The 19,181-nt window shown below is 44.2% G+C and overlaps 1 protein-coding gene across 1 annotated transcript; it reads right to left on the bottom strand.

The window, feature by feature from the left end:
* Positions 1 to 2,067: 2,067 nt before the first annotated feature.
* LOC120947362 (homeobox protein Hox-A1-like) lies at positions 2,068 to 12,197 on the bottom strand. Its single transcript, XM_040362616.2, has 3 exons — positions 10,952 to 12,197; positions 2,441 to 2,675; positions 2,068 to 2,362 (listed from the first exon to the last, which is right to left on the bottom strand). The coding sequence occupies exons 1-3, from the start codon at positions 11,784 to 11,786 to the stop codon at positions 2,068 to 2,070; spliced, it is 1,365 nt and encodes a 454-aa protein (XP_040218550.2). The 5' UTR covers positions 11,787 to 12,197.
* Positions 12,198 to 19,181: the final 6,984 nt, after the last annotated feature.

The raw sequence follows: 19,181 nt of genomic DNA, 5'->3' as shown, positions 1-19,181 counted from the left end.
ATCGTGAGTTTTCTTTTGGATGAGTATTTCAGTAGCTGAAAGGATGAGAGAAGAAGTTTGCAGAAGGGTGTGAGTGTGTGAGTGTGGGTAAATGTAATGTTCTTCGATCGTTATCCTTTAAAGGGAGAGGTGGAAGGGTTTAAAAGGAGCGAAGGATATTCGGCCAGTTTTTTCGGTAGTTGTGTGTGAGTGTGTGTGTATGTGTGTGTCTTGTATGTCAGAAAGAAAGGAAGCGAGGGTTCTCCAGTACCAGAAAAGGTGGCCACGTCGTTTCTTCCGTTTCACTTATTATTCAAGCATTCTTACAGGGAGATATATGCGGAGGAACAGGATATGATGAGAAAATAAGCATCAGTTGTAGACGGATCCAAGGGGCCGTAGCCAGCACAGGATGACGATCAACACCACTGCTAGGCTTAGTAGTAACAGCAACAGCAGCAGAAGGATATGGTAGACGTCTTTTGTAGTAGTGTTGTGTTCTACTATGTTAACTGCACCAACCGCTCCGTAATTATGTATTTGTTTAGAAGTAGCATTATAGAGGGAAGAGACAAGCGCTTGATATCGGTTTTTCGATTGGTGATGTTATACATTATGATATCAGGAAGAAGATGTTGGTTTTTTTCCATTTTACTAAAACGTTCATTAGCGTTTTGACGCCACTTTCCTTTTAAATTCAATACTAAAGTTTGGTAGATTTCACATTCTTAGCAGATTGCACACTATATCCTAGGAGGGGGTAGGTGTATGGAACGAAACTAGAATTCAGACCATGTAAGGAGTTTCGAAATATTATTTAGCAATGTTTCCAGTGTACGTATCTTTTCATTAGGATATATCCTTTTGGAATTGGAAGTTTGATTGAGTCTTCCTGTGCACATCGTCCCTTCTGCACTAACCCGAATTCCCTGTCGTAAATGGACAATCATTTTTAATGTCGTTTTTCAGTCTATCTTAACAAGGAGATGGCTTCTCATTGAGCATCAATTTCGACTAGATCGAGTCGGCAAAACACTTCATTTTAAATGAATGCAATGTTACTAATGTCGTCCGCTTTGCAGACGGAAACCCCAATTCATTAAGAATGGAGCTTAAATCTTGTTTGCGCTTATGTTGATCATATTCTTTCTAACACATTTCTTCTACACGATGGCAGGCGTTGTCGCGCGTTGTTAACACTTTACAATCAATTGAATTTAATTAATTTATTTCTATTTCTTTTCACCATTTTAATTTTCTTTCTACTATATTTTACCCTCTTTTTAATGTAATCCACCAGTATGTGTTGCCGTTCTGTATTTTATACTCGCTTTCTATATTGTGTTCGTGTGTGCGTGCAATAGGTTCCATTGGTGTGTTCGTATTGTTTTTCGACACACATACCACCTGTGTGCTATTATGTTAAATCTAAATTTGGTCCTATGTATGCTAAGTATGCCCCCAAATGCTGGTGGCCGCAATGGCGGCGGAACTAGCAGGTAGGTTGATTACAATACTTACTTTGTGTGCTCATCCTTGCATTGGCACGAGGAGACTGGGAAGGTGGAGGGATGGACTTGACAAAGTTTCGGTAAGTTTGATTTTGTTTTTGAATTTGTGTTTTTCCTGTTGATCCCAGTGATCTTTTTTGTGTAGTACATTTATTGTCTTTGTTTGAGTAAGTGTTGGAACATTATATATACACATTAATCTATATTTTATCAATAAACTTCAAGCACAATAACCAACAAAATGAAGCTTTTTTAATGAAGAAATTAAGGCAACTGAAGTTGATAAATCCGAAAACAAAAGTTCAAACGATCGACTGTTCGAAGGGGATTGTTAGACCAACATTCTGCTCGAAACGCATATTTCTGACCGTGAGTAACCGAAATCAAAATATCACCTTTCTCATTCTGTTGATTGTTGATGATTCTGTTTCGAAATGTCTACTTTAGCTTTTTATATTTTTTAACTGAAATTGCCTAACACAGTATTTCAATTAAACAGTTTCTATTTACCCCTTTCTTGTTAAACCCTTTTGTTGAAGTCGACCGCCCAAATTGAATGCTAGAGCCCAATCTAGATTCATCGTTCAGTTTTCTCACTATCACCTACGCCGCCACCTTCACCGCTGTTATGCGATCCTTGACGGTCACGGTCCTCGTACCGTTTGGTTTGCTGACTCGGCCTTTGATTCTCTCTCCTAATGGTTGGTGTTAAAGATGGCACTAGTTGTTGATGCTGTACCTGCTGCTGTGGCTCCTGCGCCTGCTCATGATGATGAGAAGGATGCTGCTGATGCTGGTGGTGCGTTGCAATCAACGCTGCAGGATACTGAGGACTGAATGGAGTCAGCAAGCCGTTAACAGCGGCAAATGTCCTGTAAAGACATTGGTATATGTACGAAATATTAGACTGGACTGGAACTACCATTATTCGAAGGTAGTTTGTGTCTCACCGATACTGCTGGTCGATTTGTGCCTTCTCGATGCGCTTATCTTTCGCGCGACGATTCTGGAACCATATTTTGATTTGTGTTTCGGAAAGCTTCAACACTTCCGCCAGCTCGAACCGTCTGCCTCGGGAAATGTATTCGTTTCGGTGAAATTCCACCTCCAGTCGGAGGGTTTGCTCGCTGCTGAACGTGGTGCGCTGGCGGCGTGGACGTCCTTCCTTTTTGCGACGTCTGGCCACTAAGAAGAGAGGGCGTGTGTGTGAGATTATTATTAGTTTATATGCGGATATTTATGGCAGTTCTATTTAGATATGGATTTATAGAATATGGGTTTTTACCATGTGATCAATGATTATCATCCACAGTCGTTAGGTGTACATAAAACGTAAGAATCCTGTCTGATTACGTTTTTTTGTTCCAAGTACGTAAGCCAATGCAACATTACACAATATAATCTAGGGTATGCAGATGCTCCCATGGTCCTATTAGACAGGCGACGAACTCATTAAAGTATCGTATCCAGTCGTAGATTGATGTAGCAAAGAAGGTGGTACGAGTAATGAATTTCGATCCTAATAGGGTTGATTGGTAATCGAAGATTGAATCAATCTCTCTACCTATATTAGGTTAAAAATCATCATACAAATAGATGGAGGATGAGATATCTATTTCCATTATCCAGTACTAGGAAGAACTTAAACTCCAGCAAACTTCGACATTAGTTTAAGCATGTCCAATACTCCGGACGTTTCTTGTTTGTTCAGTATGTAAATACAGACATGAATTCCGTACATAATTATAATAAATTATCCGGCGCTACAACCGCTTTGCGGTCTTGGCCTGCCTCAGGAGTGTCCGAAACCGCTCACGGTCTCGCGCCTTCGTCTGCCAGTACGTTATCCCGGCCTCAATGACGGACGCCTCCACGCCATCTTGCCACCTCAATTTGGGCCTACCACGCCTCCTCTGTCCTTGCGGACGGCCTAAAAAGACTTTACGGGCTGGGTCATTCGTTTCCATGCGTACAACATGGCCAGCCCACCGGAGCCTGGCGAGCTTGATACGCTGCACGACAGTGAGGTCGCCGTACATCTCGTATAGCTCGTCATTATATCGGCTCCTCCATTATCCTTCCACACATACGGGCCAAGTATCCTTCTGAGCATCTTCCTCTCGAACGCGGCTAAGAGGGTTTCGTCAGATTTGGACAGTGTCCATGTCTCAGAGGCGTATGTGAGTACCGGAACTATATAGGTACTATATAGTCCCAGCTTCGTCCGTCGCGACAGGTTCTTTGAGGTGAACTGATTTTTCAGGCTGCAGAATGACCGGTTGGCAGCCAATTCCGTACAAAATAATTAAAAATCCTCAATGAAGCAAACGTTCGAGAGAAGATAGTCTTATCATATGGGAGGAATTCTAAAACGGTCAACTGTAATTGCGATGATTACGGCACACTAATAGTTGCATGTATTGCTGTATACAGTAACTCTAACTGATTAACTGAGAATGAGTTGAGTAGACAATTAATAGTGCGACGGCAACTACTCATTGGAATTATGCGTGCTGCATTGAGCTACCTACACTATATAGCTCGGCACGCTCAAAGCAACTCTGGACGTTCAATGTAGCTTCCGAAGGGCATTACATATCTAATTTCCACACTTGTTGGGCGATACTGTTTATTAGAGCGTTTTCGTTACTAATCGACGCACAGAACACATGTAGCCTGCATATAGAGGAATTCACAGGGCCCAGCTGACATCATTCACGATGAAGGTCCTCTCTGTGGCTCTTGCGATACGCACACAAGATGAGTTGCATGTCGGTAGCAGCTCATCAGCCTTTATTTATTGGATATAAGGATATCAATACTTGCAAATAGTTTTGCTCAGACATGTGAAAATATTTCTATTTCATTACAAATTGCATAGAAAAATTGTAGAAAATGCACCGTAAAACTACGCTGCATATAGAAGTGAAATCCTACTGTGAATTTAGGTTACATTTCCTTGCGTAGCAATAATCCATCGCATGTCCAAAACGGTTCTGCAAATGATTCCTTGCTTTTTTGCTACCCAATCATAACGACTCTTACAATGATAATAATGATGATGATAAGGTATAAAGATGATGATGATGAAGATTATACTACGATGAATTCCAATGAAAGCATCCTTTTGCACCTGCTTGTTCCTCCTCCTTGCACAGAAAATAGAAACCCATTCGGGCACGGATTTCAACAAACTGCTGCCATGGAACGATATGCTGCGCGCCGGAGGATGACGGGTGATGGTCCCGGGTATCTCTGATTGTGTGTTTTCACAATCCGGGCCCGCATTTCCCCTAGTGCCTAGTTGTGCCCTCACCATTGGAGGTTTGGGTTTATTTTTCTGACCGTTTCCGCGCGCACCAAGGCGATTATCAGCAACGATCGTGGGAGAATTGTAATATGAATTTTATTTGTATTGTATTTTGAGTGCGCGGAACGGAATGATACCAGATCCTTCTTCGCTTCATTCATTGGCAGTTCAGGGCTGCATAAACCAACGCGCGTGAATTCTCTTTTCCCTTCTGTCTGTTGATTACCATTGCTGTTGTTGGTTGGTTTGTTTCTGCTGTACGAGGTTGTAAACAGCATCTTGGCCAGTGTCTTGTTCTTAATGAAAGTGAACTCAGGTGAAATGATCAGGATTGGCAAATTCTACTCCAGCAGCAGTACAGTCAATCGGGGTGAGGAATTTGTTGAGAAAGATGAGAGTTTCCTTCAGAGATTCGTGGCTTATTTTAATCGGAGGGGGAATGAAGTTAATTAGTGGAAAAAGGAGTAAGAAGTTGATTAAAATCGTCTGAATTATCTTTGTTCAAGTAAACTACTCATGTTGGGTACTATTTGTTCATTTATATTAATATTGAAATGTTACTGCTTGAGGATGTATCTCAAGAAAAATCAAGACGAATGCATCAACCATCTGTCTTTATAAAGGAAAGTTTATCAGTAGTTAAGTAGTTTGTCATCCTACTGATGCTGTTGTTAATAATTCTATTTATAATAATTGTTTAATTGATTGGTATTTTGATTTCAATCGATTAAAAACCCTATGACGGCCTCAGTGCCCTAATCATGTGTTACGATGTGCTTAATCCGATGCACCCAGCAGTATACGTTCCCATGGATAAAGCCGCGCGCACTGTACGGGGTGCTCTCCATATCATCGCGCTTCGTTCGTGTTTTCCAATCGGATTGGAATTTAACAAAACACTTTCCACCTTCTTCCTTCTGTCGGCACCAGGCAGCAGAAAGTAGAAAAAAAGTAAAATAAACTGGCCAATAACAATCATTGCTCGTTCCAATTGACGGTAAGGCAGGCGTAAAAATTATCATCTGTTGTTCGACGGACGGTTTTTCACACTGTGGTCTGTGGTGTGTTGTCCTTTCCACCCGCCATCCACTTTTCGTCGGCGCGCCCCCTGCCCCGAGTCAGCAATATGATGATAATTCCTCTGCAATCATGGAAACCGACCCGATGGGAGGGAATGATTTAGTTAGTTCGGGTCTGGTGGCCCCTCTCCTTCTCTCCCTGCTAGCACCACTCCACTGGGACCGGGGGGATGGATGGTGAAAAAGCAATCCGGCGTTTCAGAGCGCTGGAAGAAAACCGTCGACGACGGCAGCTCTTGTCTCCCGAAACCAGGAAAGGAAAACAAGTGGAAAAACATCCCTCTTCCACAACCCGCGTCACCCGATCCGACGAGCACGAGCACCACCGAGGACGATTCTTATTGTCCACCGGAAACGATGCGTAAACGTACTTTTGCCAACAACAGGCGCTTTCCTCCCCCTTCTCACTTCCCTTCCGCGTCTATTCCACGTGCGTGCTGCTGCTTGCATATGCGGTCGTGTCTTGTGCGTGTGTTGTTGCTATAATATTTATTTGCTGTTGTCTGCCGCTGGGTGAAGAAAAAAAGAGAAGAATTGGGAGATAATCCTACCCCCCCCCCCCCACCCCCTGAATCATCACTCAACCGCACTCTGGGCTGCTGTTGTTGTTGGTGGTGGAAAAACTAACTTTTTCCCTCGCTTGTTGGTGGATGCGGTCTATGTGTGTGTGATTGTGGCTCGGTGTGGGTGATTGTTTCGTTTTGTCGTTGTCGTCAGTGCAAGGCGTGAAAGCGGAACGAAGCGTGTCTCCCAGAATTACGCGCGCGCGCGCCTATGTTTTATGCCCCTCATAAGAGGGGTGGGAATATCATTGCGTGCTGAGAAGAATGAGCTACTGTTGTTACGAAACGTGTGTAGAGTGTGTCGAGGGGTAAGGGCTACCGATCTTTACGCTAGAACAACACAAGCAAAGCGATCATATTTTGCCGCTCGAGCGTAACAATTGGCGAATGTCGTCTCTATGTCGGCCGGATGTCGTGCCTGTGCTGTATGAGAATCTTCTTCTCCATGTGCCGTCTCTGCCTGATGGTGTGTTTTTTGGTGGCACACCATTTTAATATGGTAGGGGAAGGTAATTAATTGTTTACAATATGATAATTGTCCTTTGATATTGGAGAATTAGTTAACGAAAGCAGCTTCGCGATAGAGAGAAAGAGAGAGAGAGAGAGAGAGAGAGAGAGAGAGAGAGAGGAATGCATTTTTTAGTGTGTTAAGCCTTCAATTAGTATTTATTATGTATAGTTCATGGTCGGTCCCTTGGTACGGTCGTCATTTCGCACTACTTAACAATATGCCCGTCGTAGGTTCCATTGTATGGACCGACCATCCTTAGCAAGCACTGACTATCCGGCAGCTTGGTACGTTTAGAAGGTTTGTGAAGCGACATTGGCCGCAACGGTATTACAGGGTTTACCAAGTCACTTTGCGATGTGAGCTGCACAATTCATCTCACTTGAGACGTATTTCTATTCTGACGTGCTACTTCATTTGGCCCGAAATAATTTTCTATTCCGCCGCATTCATTTTCATCCATTATATGAAGTCTTTTCACAGGGGATGTTAGCTGGAGCCGTCCGCGATGTTTACATTTTTTTCAAAAATAAATTTTTGGGCTTTTAGTGCTGATTTGTGATACAACTATGTTGTTTAACAAAGAATAGAAGTTTTTCTTTGCTCCGCTGTAGCGTTATAGCCGAAACATGGGTTATTCATTGAGTTATTAGCAGATTTGACTGAGCAGGTTCAACTGCTAATATCTCAACGAATAATCCATTTTTCGGCTAGAATGCTACAGCGGAGCAAAGATAAACTTCTATTCTTTGTTAAACAACATAGTTGTATCACAAATCAGCACTAAAAGCCCAAAAATTTATTTTTGAAAAAAATGTAAACATCGCGGACGGCTCCAGCTAACATCCCCTGTGAAAAGACTTCATATAATGGATGAAAATGAATGCGGCGGAATAGAAAATTATTTCGGGCCAAATGAAGTAGCACGTCAGAATAGAAATACGTCTCAAGTAAGATGAATTGTGCAGCTCACATCGGAAAGTGACTTGGTAAACCCTGTATTTGTTAGCTGTTTCACCTGTATAGGTCGCCGGCGTGACTGCTTAGGTCGTTACGCCAAAAAGAAGATATCATTAATATTGCTATTTTTTAAACTTAACATAATCCAAAGCACAATGTGCATACAATTAACGAAAAATTAAATGTTTTGTAAATACATAAAACATTACCGTCCTTTTTATATGGTTCTTCAACACAATATAAGTTGCGGTGGTATTTTCAAAATGTTCCCAAACTCTTAAACCTTTCAACTTTCTTAAATTCTAAACAATCGCTAGGAGTCTGCATCATAAGTAGTGCAAAGCTTTCATCTAATCAGCATTTATTTTTCATGTCATCTTGGAAACTTATGACGATCGGGTCTTTTGCGGGTCACTTGTCCTAGATTTGGAGGTCAACATGCCCGTCATGGGTTCAAGCCCGTAATAAATCGTATCCTTATACGTAGGACTTACTATTCTGCTATGGTAATCAATAAGTCACTGAAAGCCAAACCCATTAGTGGTACAGGTGGGCCTTTGCCGACAACAGTTGTGGCACCAAAGAAGAAGAAGAAAAGGGATGAAAGTGGTGGCATGTTTTGGATTTGTTTTCAACTATTTCAACATAATATATCTTTAACGTATTAGCATTATATATTAAAAACTACCATGCATGTAAAAATAGCTCATTATTTAATGATATAAATGGTCAGATATGTCCCTTACTTCGCTATTTAGTCGTGTCTAAGATTCACAATTATTTGTTTTTTGAGGGAGTACACCACATGCTTTTTTCCTATTTTGAAAAATTGCAATATGCCTGGAGGAAATGCATTTCCTGCATGCCTTAGTCACCTATTTCCGATTTCATAATTACTCCTTAGCAACTTGCAGGGTACCAATATAGCAGCGATAGGCGATAGGGTTACATTCGAAAACGGAATTACCTCAAACTTTATTTTTCTGAAATCAATCATTGTCCAGCCGAGGGAAGCGTGTAAATATGCGGTGCAAATTGTGTGGTAAAATCAGTTTGCGGTAATTTGAGACACCCCAAGAAAGCCGTCCAAACTCTCTTTCTCTCTCTCTTTCTCTTACACTGCACTCCAAAAAGTCGTCCCTCGGTGTCCGACTAATAATCGGTGCGCGCACCGATTTCCCCCCATTCTCCACCTGCGGCATAATGCACATATCATCCACCGGTGTTACCGGAGGTCATCCAAAAGGGTTCTGAAGGAATTCCGCAATACCGGCTCGTAAGGTTTCTTTTTTTTTCCTCCGTTACGGGGGCTCCTTTTTTCGCCGATGGACGTCCATGCGGTGTCCAGTGTTTTGTGTTCTTACCTACTCCGTCTAATCCCATGAGAGAGTGTCCCCGCCCGTCAAGGCTCATTGACTTGTGCGGCTCAGGAAAAAAAGGGTTCATCACCTTTGCACGCGGACAGGGCAAAGCAGTGAAACAAACCCGCAACTGCTGCACCGACGACTGCACTGCAGCGCAATCCCGTTCGGAACAACTGCTCACGTCCGGCGGGTTTGGGCCTCCGTAAGGGGTCGCCCGGTCCGTTTTGTGTAATCTTTTAATAAGCCATAAAAATTACGGCATTTCGGTAGACGGGGCGCACCTCCCGGTCACCGTTTCTTTCTGTGTTTCTTTCTGGACAAAGTTGTTGGTGACCTCTCTGGGGGGAACGGGGAGACACGGACCATATGGTTGTTTCTCCTTCAAGAGAAAAGGGAATTGAGGAAAAAGGGAAGTGAATCTGAAAAGGTAGCGGAGATTGATTTCTTGTTTGGGGTAGAAGGTATTAACCGGCCACGGAAGGATATTGTCGTCGTCTAGCATGTGTAAAAGTATCGCCTTACCAACACCGGACATTGAAACTGGCGGTGAGTGGGTGATTGAAAAGTGATCGTCTGGGAGCAGCCAAACGTTTGGAAGAAATCCGTTAGTTTTTGGCAAAATGAGCCTGGAATGTCTCGGGTTTTTGGAGGAACACTGTCCACAAAAGTGTGGTGACCGAATGGTAGAAAAGTTATAGTTATCTCATAGAAAATCATCGAATGTACATCGAGTGGCGATAACATTACCGTCGTGGATTTAATTTTCAAACAAGCCAAACAGCCCATACGGACTCCTTTCTTGCAAATGGAGTTCAATCAGTCACAGGAAACCATGCCCATTAGTGTCCATATTGTGCAGTGCTCCTTAGTTACTGGTCTAGAACGATCTTAGAACCTAACCTAAGGCTTAACCTAGAGCCTTTACGGACATTACGTAGTCTGTAAAGCCGACTAGACTCCGTTGTTGGTCGTTGGTCATTGTCCCAAGAAGATTAAGATAAAAAGAGCACAATTTTAATTGATCGTTTGGAATCTCCGAAGTATTGCTTGATCATTGCCATTTAAATGCATATTTGTTTTTAAATTGTCTTTCGATGCATGCCAATTGCATCCTGATAAAATTCATGAAAGTAACGAACATAAATGATCAGTACATGTAGGTTCTTATGATCCTCGGACATGGTCAAGCACGATAAATACGAGTACTTTTAACTAACAGGATCACAGGCTGTTTGGTCTATGGGCAGACACTCATTCATGGTCGGGTGTTGTTCGATTCCCATGTGTGTATGATTTGTGGGTAAAACAGAAGTTAAAGAATATATCCTTATTAGGGGGGCCTACGTAGGATTTCCCCTATACTTCTTCGTGTATTGCAACGTAACGAGTCAAAAGTCAAAAAATTCTTAAGAAAGTGTTTCTTTACTCCCAGAATCCTGTTGGTATATCTGATGAAAGTGGACTAAAATACAAAAACACACCTCCACTTGGATTGGAGATCTTCGACAAGGATTGTAAGATCGACCCTTAGTCATCAAGCTGCAAGCGAGCATTTTAGGATCGATCGATTTCCCAAGCCATGTCAAAACCAAATCAAGATTTTTGTTGCACTTTTTCACCTTTTTCGATTTAGAAAAAATCTCACTGTCTAAAAAATGGAACACTAAATTTACTTACGAAAAGCGGACAATCCCGCCGGCAGCTGCGGTCCATCGTGTGCGATACCAAAAAACGGCCGAAAGGAAGGAGGCCCATAACCACCTCCGCCTGCACCTCCCGTGGACGAAAAGAACGTTGACACGGCCATGCTGCCGGCGGGTTGCGGCCGATGTTGCAATCCTCCCACCAAAGCCGGGTCACCCGGTTGCGTCAAATGGGGTGCCGGCACCGGTAAAACACCGGCGGAGGATGACTGTTGTGGAGTGACTGCCAAAAACCCGTAACATTGGCCACCTATCGTCGTGGGGGCCGGATATTCGGAAGCACAAGCAGAGGAGGAAGTGATACCGTAATGGCGCAATGGGGGGTAAGCCGGCGGTTGTCGAGGGTGGTCACCGCCGGCGGGTTGTAGTCGGGGTGAGCCAATGCTTGCATCCTGCGACGAATCTTCCTCAATGTCCACTGCGAGCGAGGAACGCGGGCTGCCGGAACTGATCGAACTGTTCACTGAGACGGATTTTTGCGAATTACTAGAAGAATTGTGGTCATGATGGTGGTGTCGGTGGGTTTCATCAATAAGAGCACACGGATCACTAGCCTTTGTCACTGTCACGTGCACGTTTCGATCGCGCACTTCATCACTGCTGCCGTTGGCAGAACCGTTGTTGTTGTTGTTGGTGGCACGTTTATCATCCCGCTCGAGGTGACCGTACAGTCGCTCGAAGAACTTTCGCGGCGATAATGGCCGGTTCGGTGGTTCACACGCGGTAGAACCGGGCCCGGGCGGTGGTTCACTACTACTGTACGGAAGGTGCAGCTCGTTGCTGGCCATCGGACCACTTTCGGCGAGCATTTTGGCAACGATGAGATGGTCCGACACAACACTTTGATTTTGCGAAATTCAAAATCCCGATCCACCTGTGTGGAAGGTTTAACCGGCTCTGAGAATCGTCCCGTTGGGCAGGAAGAATTTATGCTTCCCGCTCGCTCTCCTGTGCGTATGAGTGTGTGGTGCTAATGGCGAACGTTCGGTGTGTAACATAATGCTGCTGGCGGCGTTGCACCGTGCCGGTTTTTGCATGCAGAAGACACCTGACCTACGGAGGAATGTAACGAATAATGGAGTAAACAATCGCCGCGATTGGTGGATACTGCTGGACCAATCAGAGCGGAGCAGTAGGGCAGCATGGCAATTTGGCATCCCTGGCATCCCCTAGCAACGGTTCTGTGCGCATGTGCACGGTGTTAGTTCAAAGTTGTTCAAAGCGAAGGGCTCGGAAAAATGGTCAAACGTTAAATTATTGTATAGTTTTACATTAAAATAATGTAATATTTTGATAACTGTGAGTTGTGAGAACAAAGTGTTTCCATACATATAAAATAATTTTTAAAAAAGTTACATTTCCTCGATGCTGTCAGTTGCCTTGCCAGAGCCACCCTGTGGTTAATATTGTTCGAATTTGAAGTTGTTGGTAAAGCTTTTTTTTCAGACTTTCTTCATTATATTTTTATATGTTTAATGTTTGGGGAGAGAGTTTTTTGTTGACTTTCTAAAAGATTTCAAGGTTGCTTATAGCATGTTATAATTGAGGTAAAATGATTTGCCATTGCTCATGTCTGATATACGGGCTATTATTGAATTTATTATGGGACTATTGTGTCTAAAATCAACCTCAACTAAGGGCTTGGTACTTGTTTCGACGCAGCGTATCGCAACGCATTGCGTGACGCACGCTGGTATCTGTTCGCTGCGTTCTGCATGGATACGTCAACACATTTTACAAAGAAAAACATCAACAAACAGCAATAATGCCTCTTATTTATAGGTTCTTATGTGATTATAATGTTAAATTATAACTGTAAAATCATTTCCAGTTCTGCTCAAAACAGTGCAAAGCATGTTTTCGCTGTTTTATTGCATATTGCGTACTGACCCGCACACACCTGTTTTGCAGCAATTACGAATTTACTTTCTCTACATTTATTTTGTTTTGTTAATAAAATTATTTAGTAGTCCAATTACACGCAAAACTGCGCTCGAAACAATTTAACGTGAAAAAATATCGATTTTCACCCGATATGGTTAAACCATTTTGACAGACGCATCACGACGTGCGTCGAAATAGAAATTTTTCTACTTTGACGCTGCGTCGTGCGTCGTTAACGCATGCGTCTGTCAAATCCCATACATTTTGGCAAAATCGCAACGCATTGCGTCGGAACAAGTACCGCTCTCTAAGTTCTAACATCATTTTCATCAAAAACAAGCAATTCGTCCGGGGGCAAAAGAAAATCAACGTAAAATTGCTATCCCCTGGCAAAAATGCTGGCAGTGTGTTTTGACAGCTCGATAGCAGTTTTTTTCCTTCCCCGCAGTGCAAGTGACAGCGATTTGCGAGGGCGCGCGAGGGCTCGCACTCCATACAAGTTCACTGCTCCAGAGCCCTCGCATTAAAGAGCTTGCGAGCCTTGGAAATGTCATATGAGCGAGACAGCTGTATGTCAAGGGTATGGCTATCTCTTTCTGGCAAGAAAAAAGCTCCGAAATGCAACGGTGTTGGTGGACAAAATTTAAATGGCCAAAAATTTTGACCACACACACTCTCTCTCCCGGTGCCTTCCCCTGTCTTCTCTTCCTTCAGGCCCCTTCCTCTTATTTTCGCGCGCCGCTCGCTTGTGTGCGATAGCTCATCAGCTGGTACTGGTATATGGTAGAGTTGTAGTTGTATCTTGAATTGGCGATTGGTACATATATATGTAGTGTATTTGGTTTTACCTGTGACCTTGACGATGCGAGAGCCGATCAATTCTGGTGTTGAAGCAATATTTGTGCTATGCTGGTGGTTGCCGTTCCGTGCCGTTTCTGATGTGGCCATTTGATCGCCATGTCGATCAACGGTTATGAAGCCAATTTCAAACGAGCGAAAGTGAAGGAATAATTCCGTACCGGAAATTTGATTTTTTATCAAGTGTGATACTCCAATGGTGATCTCAACCCGATGTAAGCTGGTTTTAACGGCCATATGTGATAATGTACTCATGTGTTAAAAAATGTCGCATTTTTTTCTTTCCTGATATTCCCGAAAATTGACCCATAATTCAAATACGATTTGACTATTTTCATTGATTCCTCATACAACGCATGGAAAGAGGTAAACTGGCATCGCCAATTCATTCATCTCCGCTCCCAACCATTCATCACCCGAACCACCCACAACCTCATCATTCCATCCACATGCAACGACATTTCCCTCTTTTTTAACAGCAAAGGTCTCAACCGAAGCTTCTACAGACTGCTGCTTTCCATTTTCCTGTTTCTTCTTCTTCTATTTGCCGTATCCATCTACCTGGTCATGCCAGCCAATGCAAGCTTTTGCGTCTTTTTAGTACCACACATCCGGCTGGCCAGTCCTTACTACGAGGGGACCGTCTATATGAGGCTTAAACCTATGACGGGCATGATATTATCATCCTTTATGTATCCAGTGGCGGATCTAACGGTAGGCGGACTAGGCGGTCGCCTGGGGCCCCGCCGATTAAGGGGCCCCGTAGATCGCCATTCTATAGTATGCCGTATGGACAGAGTACTAGCGACAAGGGCCCCCGGAAGGATGGACGTTGGGGCCCCGGGGCTGGCGAATCAATTTTAGAGCCTGTGACTGATGATCGTAGGGCCCCTCGACGGCGTTCAAACTCCCAACAGCCAGTTTAATGCCGCTAACACCCCCCCCCCTCTCCTCCCGGCCCACCATTTACCATTTACAGGGGGCCTCAATTCGTCTTACCGGCTAGGGCCCCCGATACCCTTAATCCGCCACTGTATGTATCCTTTATTTACAACCCTTACATCTGAAATGCATTCAGTTCATTTTTCTTTCCATGTCCGCATAAAAAATTACACAAAATGTGCGACAAAACAACGCATAAACGTCGTTCAACAGCTCTTTGGTTTATTTCTTTTAAAACATGATTATAAAGCCACCTACATCAGGAAGAAGAAGAAGAAAGCCACATACAAAAACACATGCGGAGGGGAGGGGGTTGGAGGGGGAGAATGGCCACTCTCGGTTCCGTGTCAAGATCCTCATTGAGGACATCACACGCTGACAGCGCCTTTTTCAACGGTGAGCCCTCAGGATCGGGCCGTGATCTGCGCACATCCTTTTGAACGTGCCACCAATTGATAATAAAACGTTTGAAACGGACTCTCTCACCCGCAGGTACCCATCTTATACCATCTGCTACACATTATTTGACACACCATGAACAGCTTCCTTTTGTCTGTCCTTGCGAACGACTAAGGGCTGGATCTGGTACCAGCTTAATTCAATGTAATGATGGCAGCTTCCTTGATGTTGGGATTGTAAAACACAAGACGAGGCAAAACGACTTGCGCAATCGAAATGCAGTCCGCAAACATCCAGACAAAATCAACTAGTGAACGTACATAGGAACCTTCTAACAAACTAAATATATGTCATCATGTTTATTCCCCCTTTAAAATGCGTAGTGATTTATGAGAATATAATTTAGATTTATTTATCTTAAATGATGTGTAAAAGCCGCACATACGAGTGGAGGCCCTAAGCAGTCACACAAATGTAGGCTTGGTTTAAGCGTCTAGCAGGGAAATATTCTAAACTAGAGAAGGATTTAGTAGCAATTTAACTTCGAGCGAGGGGGGGAGAGGGGGGGGGGGGGGGAGGGGGGGGGGGGTTCCTTTTTTGGGGCCCCTCAAGACCACGGGGCCCGACGCGGCCGCTTAATTTGCTTAGCGCTTATTCCGCCCCTTGACACACACGCGCTTGTCAAAACACTTAACTTAAAATTAGGCATATCGATTTATGCCTTAAAGCGTACTTAAGTCTAATCTTAACCCACTTGCGCACATCTACACGACATCACCATAATAGTCTTATCTTGTTAATTCAAATTTTTAATGTTAACACTTCGACGGTCGCGCACACCACTGAACACTAAGAACATCGTAGGCCGCTGGGGATGAATGTTTGCCACCTTTTCGGGGTTCGTCAGCAGCCTGTTCAATACACCTGAGGAAAGATAAAACATTAGGTTTAGAGACAACAGATTTAGATGTAGCGATAGTGCATCTAGAAGGAACTCACTCGTGGGGTTTTTTCTCCTGCCAGGACCGCAATCAGTATTTGACCGCAATCAGTAGTGCGGTTGGTTCGGTCCTGTTGCTGCTGCAGCTATTGTGGGACAGAGGATAATGATCCGAAGGGTTGAATTCCTGCCCCGAACGTTTTGAACGAGCGCGCTCGACACCGTTTGGCGGCGCAATCGGGGCACCCGGTGCCAGCTGGGCCTCTAGCGTGTTGTGCTGGTAGAGCCCGACTCGTCGCCGTACAGCTTCCGGAGGATCCTCTTGAACCGTTCCTCGTAACCCCACGCTCCAGGATAGAGGATTGGCTGCAAAAAAAGGAATAAACACCACGATTAGCATCCTAGTCGCTAGCGTCACCAAACAATCTTCTTCTTCTTTCGTGGTCCGCTTACATACCGAACATACCGAATCATATAAAATGCAACGCACAGTCGCAAACACCTGCGGCAGGCCCATATCGTTTCTGCATTTTATCTGCAAGTTAAAAGAGGTCATAGTCTATTAAAATAATGTTTCTTCATCATGATAATCGCTGGATAACACTTACCTGCTGTCTTGTGCTGTGTTGTTCATCACGCCACTTTTCTACGCCGGTACATACACGTACCGCTTCCGACGGAGCCAGCACGCATTGGGCAGGATTTCTACCACTTAATTTAGCTAAAATGGCACTTACTTATGTAAAATTAAGACCTTAATTATTAAAAAAAACTTACCAAAATTGATCGGCCAACAACACTGTTTACGTTTTTTTTACACACACAACCGAACTTCTACAGTGACAGCAGCCGCAGAGCACCAACACAACGAAAGGTGTCAGGCAAGACGTCAGACGATCTTAGGCGAGGGGTAGGAAGGAGATCGGTGGTGAGGGACGTGAAAGCTCAGCTCGACAGAATCGCTATAGGAGGAAGCGAGGCAACTAGACTAGACTAGAGAAATTAGAGCGAGAGGTACCTCACCAACCCTCGCATTGTTTGCCGGGCACCCGACCCGGCAAACAATGCGAGGGTTGGTGAGGTACCTCTCGCTCTAATTTCTCTAGTCTAGTCTAGTTGCCTCGCTTCCTCCTATAGCGATTCTGTCGAGCTGAGCTTTCACGTCCCTCACCACCGATCTCCTTCCTACCCCTCGCCTAAGATCGTCTGACGTCTTGCCTGACACCTTTCGTTGTGTTGGTGCTCTGCGGCTGCTGTCACTGTAGAAGTTCGGTTGTGTGTGTAAAAAAAACGTAAACAGTGTTGTTGGCCGATCAATTTTGGTAAGTTTTTTTTAATAATTAAGGTCTTAATTTTACATAAGTAAGTGCCATTTTAGCTAAATTAAGTGGTAGAAATCCTGCCCAATGCGTGCTGGCTCCGTCGGAAGCGGTACGTGTATGTACCGGCGTAGAAAAGTGGCGTGATGAACAACACAGCACAAGACAGCAGGTAAGTGTTATCCAGCGATTATCATGATGAAGAAACATTATTTTAATAGACTATGACCTCTTTTAACTTGCAGATAAAATGCAGAAACGATATGGGCCTGCCGCAGGTGTTTGCGACTGTGCGTTGCATTTTATATGATTCGGTATGTTCGGTATGTAAGCGGACCACGAAAGAAGAAGAAGATTGTTTGGTGACGCTAGCGACTAGGATGCTAATCGTGGTGTTTATTCCTTTTTTTGCAGCCAATCCTCTATCCTGGAGCGTGGGGTTACGAGGAACGGTTCAAGAGGATCCTCCGGAAGCTGTACGGCGACGAGTCGGGCTCTACCAGCACAACACGCTAGAGGCCCAGCTGGCACCGGGTGCCCCGATTGCGCCGCCAAACGGTGTCGAGCGCGCTCGTTCAAAACGTTCGGGGCAGGAATTCAACCCTTCGGATCATTATCCTCTGTCCCACAATAGCTGCAGCAGCAACAGGACCGAACCAACCGCACTACTGATTGCGGTCAAATACTGATTGCGGTCCTGGCAGGAGAAAAAACCCCACGAGTGAGTTCCTTCTAGATGCACTATCGCTACATCTAAATCTGTTGTCTCTAAACCTAATGTTTTATCTTTCCTCAGGTGTATTGAACAGGCTGCTGACGAACCCCGAAAAGGTGGCAAACATTCATCCCCAGCGGCCTACGATGTTCTTAGTGTTCAGTGGTGTGCGCGACCGTCGAAGTGTTAACATTAAAAATTTGAATTAACAAGATAAGACTATTATGGTGATGTCGTGTAGATGTGCGCAAGTGGGTTAAGATTAGACTTAAGTACGCTTTAAGGCATAAATCGATATGCCTAATTTTAAGTTAAGTGTTTTGACAAGCGCGTGTGTGTCAAGGGGCGGAATAAGCGCTAAGCAAATTAAGCGGCCGCGTCGGGCCCCGTGGTCTTGAGGGGCCCCAAAAAAGGAACCCCCCCCCCCTCCCCCCCCCCTCTCCCCCCCTCGCTCGAAGTTAAATTGCTACTAAATCCTTCTCTAGTTTAGAATATTTCCCTGCTAGACGCTTAAACCAAGCCTACATTTGTGTGACTGCTTAGGGCCTCCACTCGTATGTGCGGCTTTTACACATCATTTAAGATAAATAAATCTAAATTATATTCTCATAAATCACTACGCATTTTAAAGGGGGAATAAACATGATGACATATATTTAGTTTGTTAGAAGGTTCCTATGTACGTTCACTAGTTGATTTTGTCTGGATGTTTGCGGACTGCATTTCGATTGCGCAAGTCGTTTTGCCTCGTCTTGTGTTTTACAATCCCAACATCAAGGAAGCTGCCATCATTACATTGAATTAAGCTGGTACCAGATCCAGCCCTTAGTCGTTCGCAAGGACAGACAAAAGGAAGCTGTTCATGGTGTGTCAAATAATGTGTAGCAGATGGTATAAGATGGGTACCTGCGGGTGAGAGAGTCCGTTTCAAACGTTTTATTATCAATTGGTGGCACGTTCAAAAGGATGTGCGCAGATCACGGCCCGATCCTGAGGGCTCACCGTTGAAAAAGGCGCTGTCAGCGTGTGATGTCCTCAATGAGGATCTTGACACGGAACCGAGAGTGGCCATTCTCCCCCTCCAACCCCCTCCCCTCCGCATGTGTTTTTGTATGTGGCTTTCTTCTTCTTCTTCCTGATGTAGGTG

The sequence above is a fragment of the Anopheles coluzzii genome, chromosome 2, assembly GCF_943734685.1.
Source record: "Anopheles coluzzii chromosome 2, AcolN3, whole genome shotgun sequence".
In the NCBI taxonomy this organism is placed as follows: Eukaryota; Metazoa; Arthropoda; class Insecta; order Diptera; family Culicidae; genus Anopheles; species Anopheles coluzzii.
This window is presented reverse-complemented; position numbering and strand designations above follow the sequence as displayed.

What these genes read in the sequence shown, in the direction of transcription:
- LOC120947362 (XM_040362616.2), bottom strand. Translation starts at nt 11,786, where the DNA reads ATGCTCGCCGAAAGTGGTCCGATGGCCAGCAACGAGCTGCACCTTCCG. An exon ending in GGCGGGATTGTCCGCTTTTC is followed by an intron (nt 2,676 to 10,951) that starts GTAAGTAAATTT and finishes CTCTCTTCTTAG; the next exon opens with TGGCCAGACGTCGCAAAAAG. An exon ending in CAAATCGACCAGCAGTATCG is followed by an intron (nt 2,363 to 2,440) that starts GTGAGACACAAA and finishes ATGTCTTTACAG; the next exon opens with GACATTTGCCGCTGTTAACG.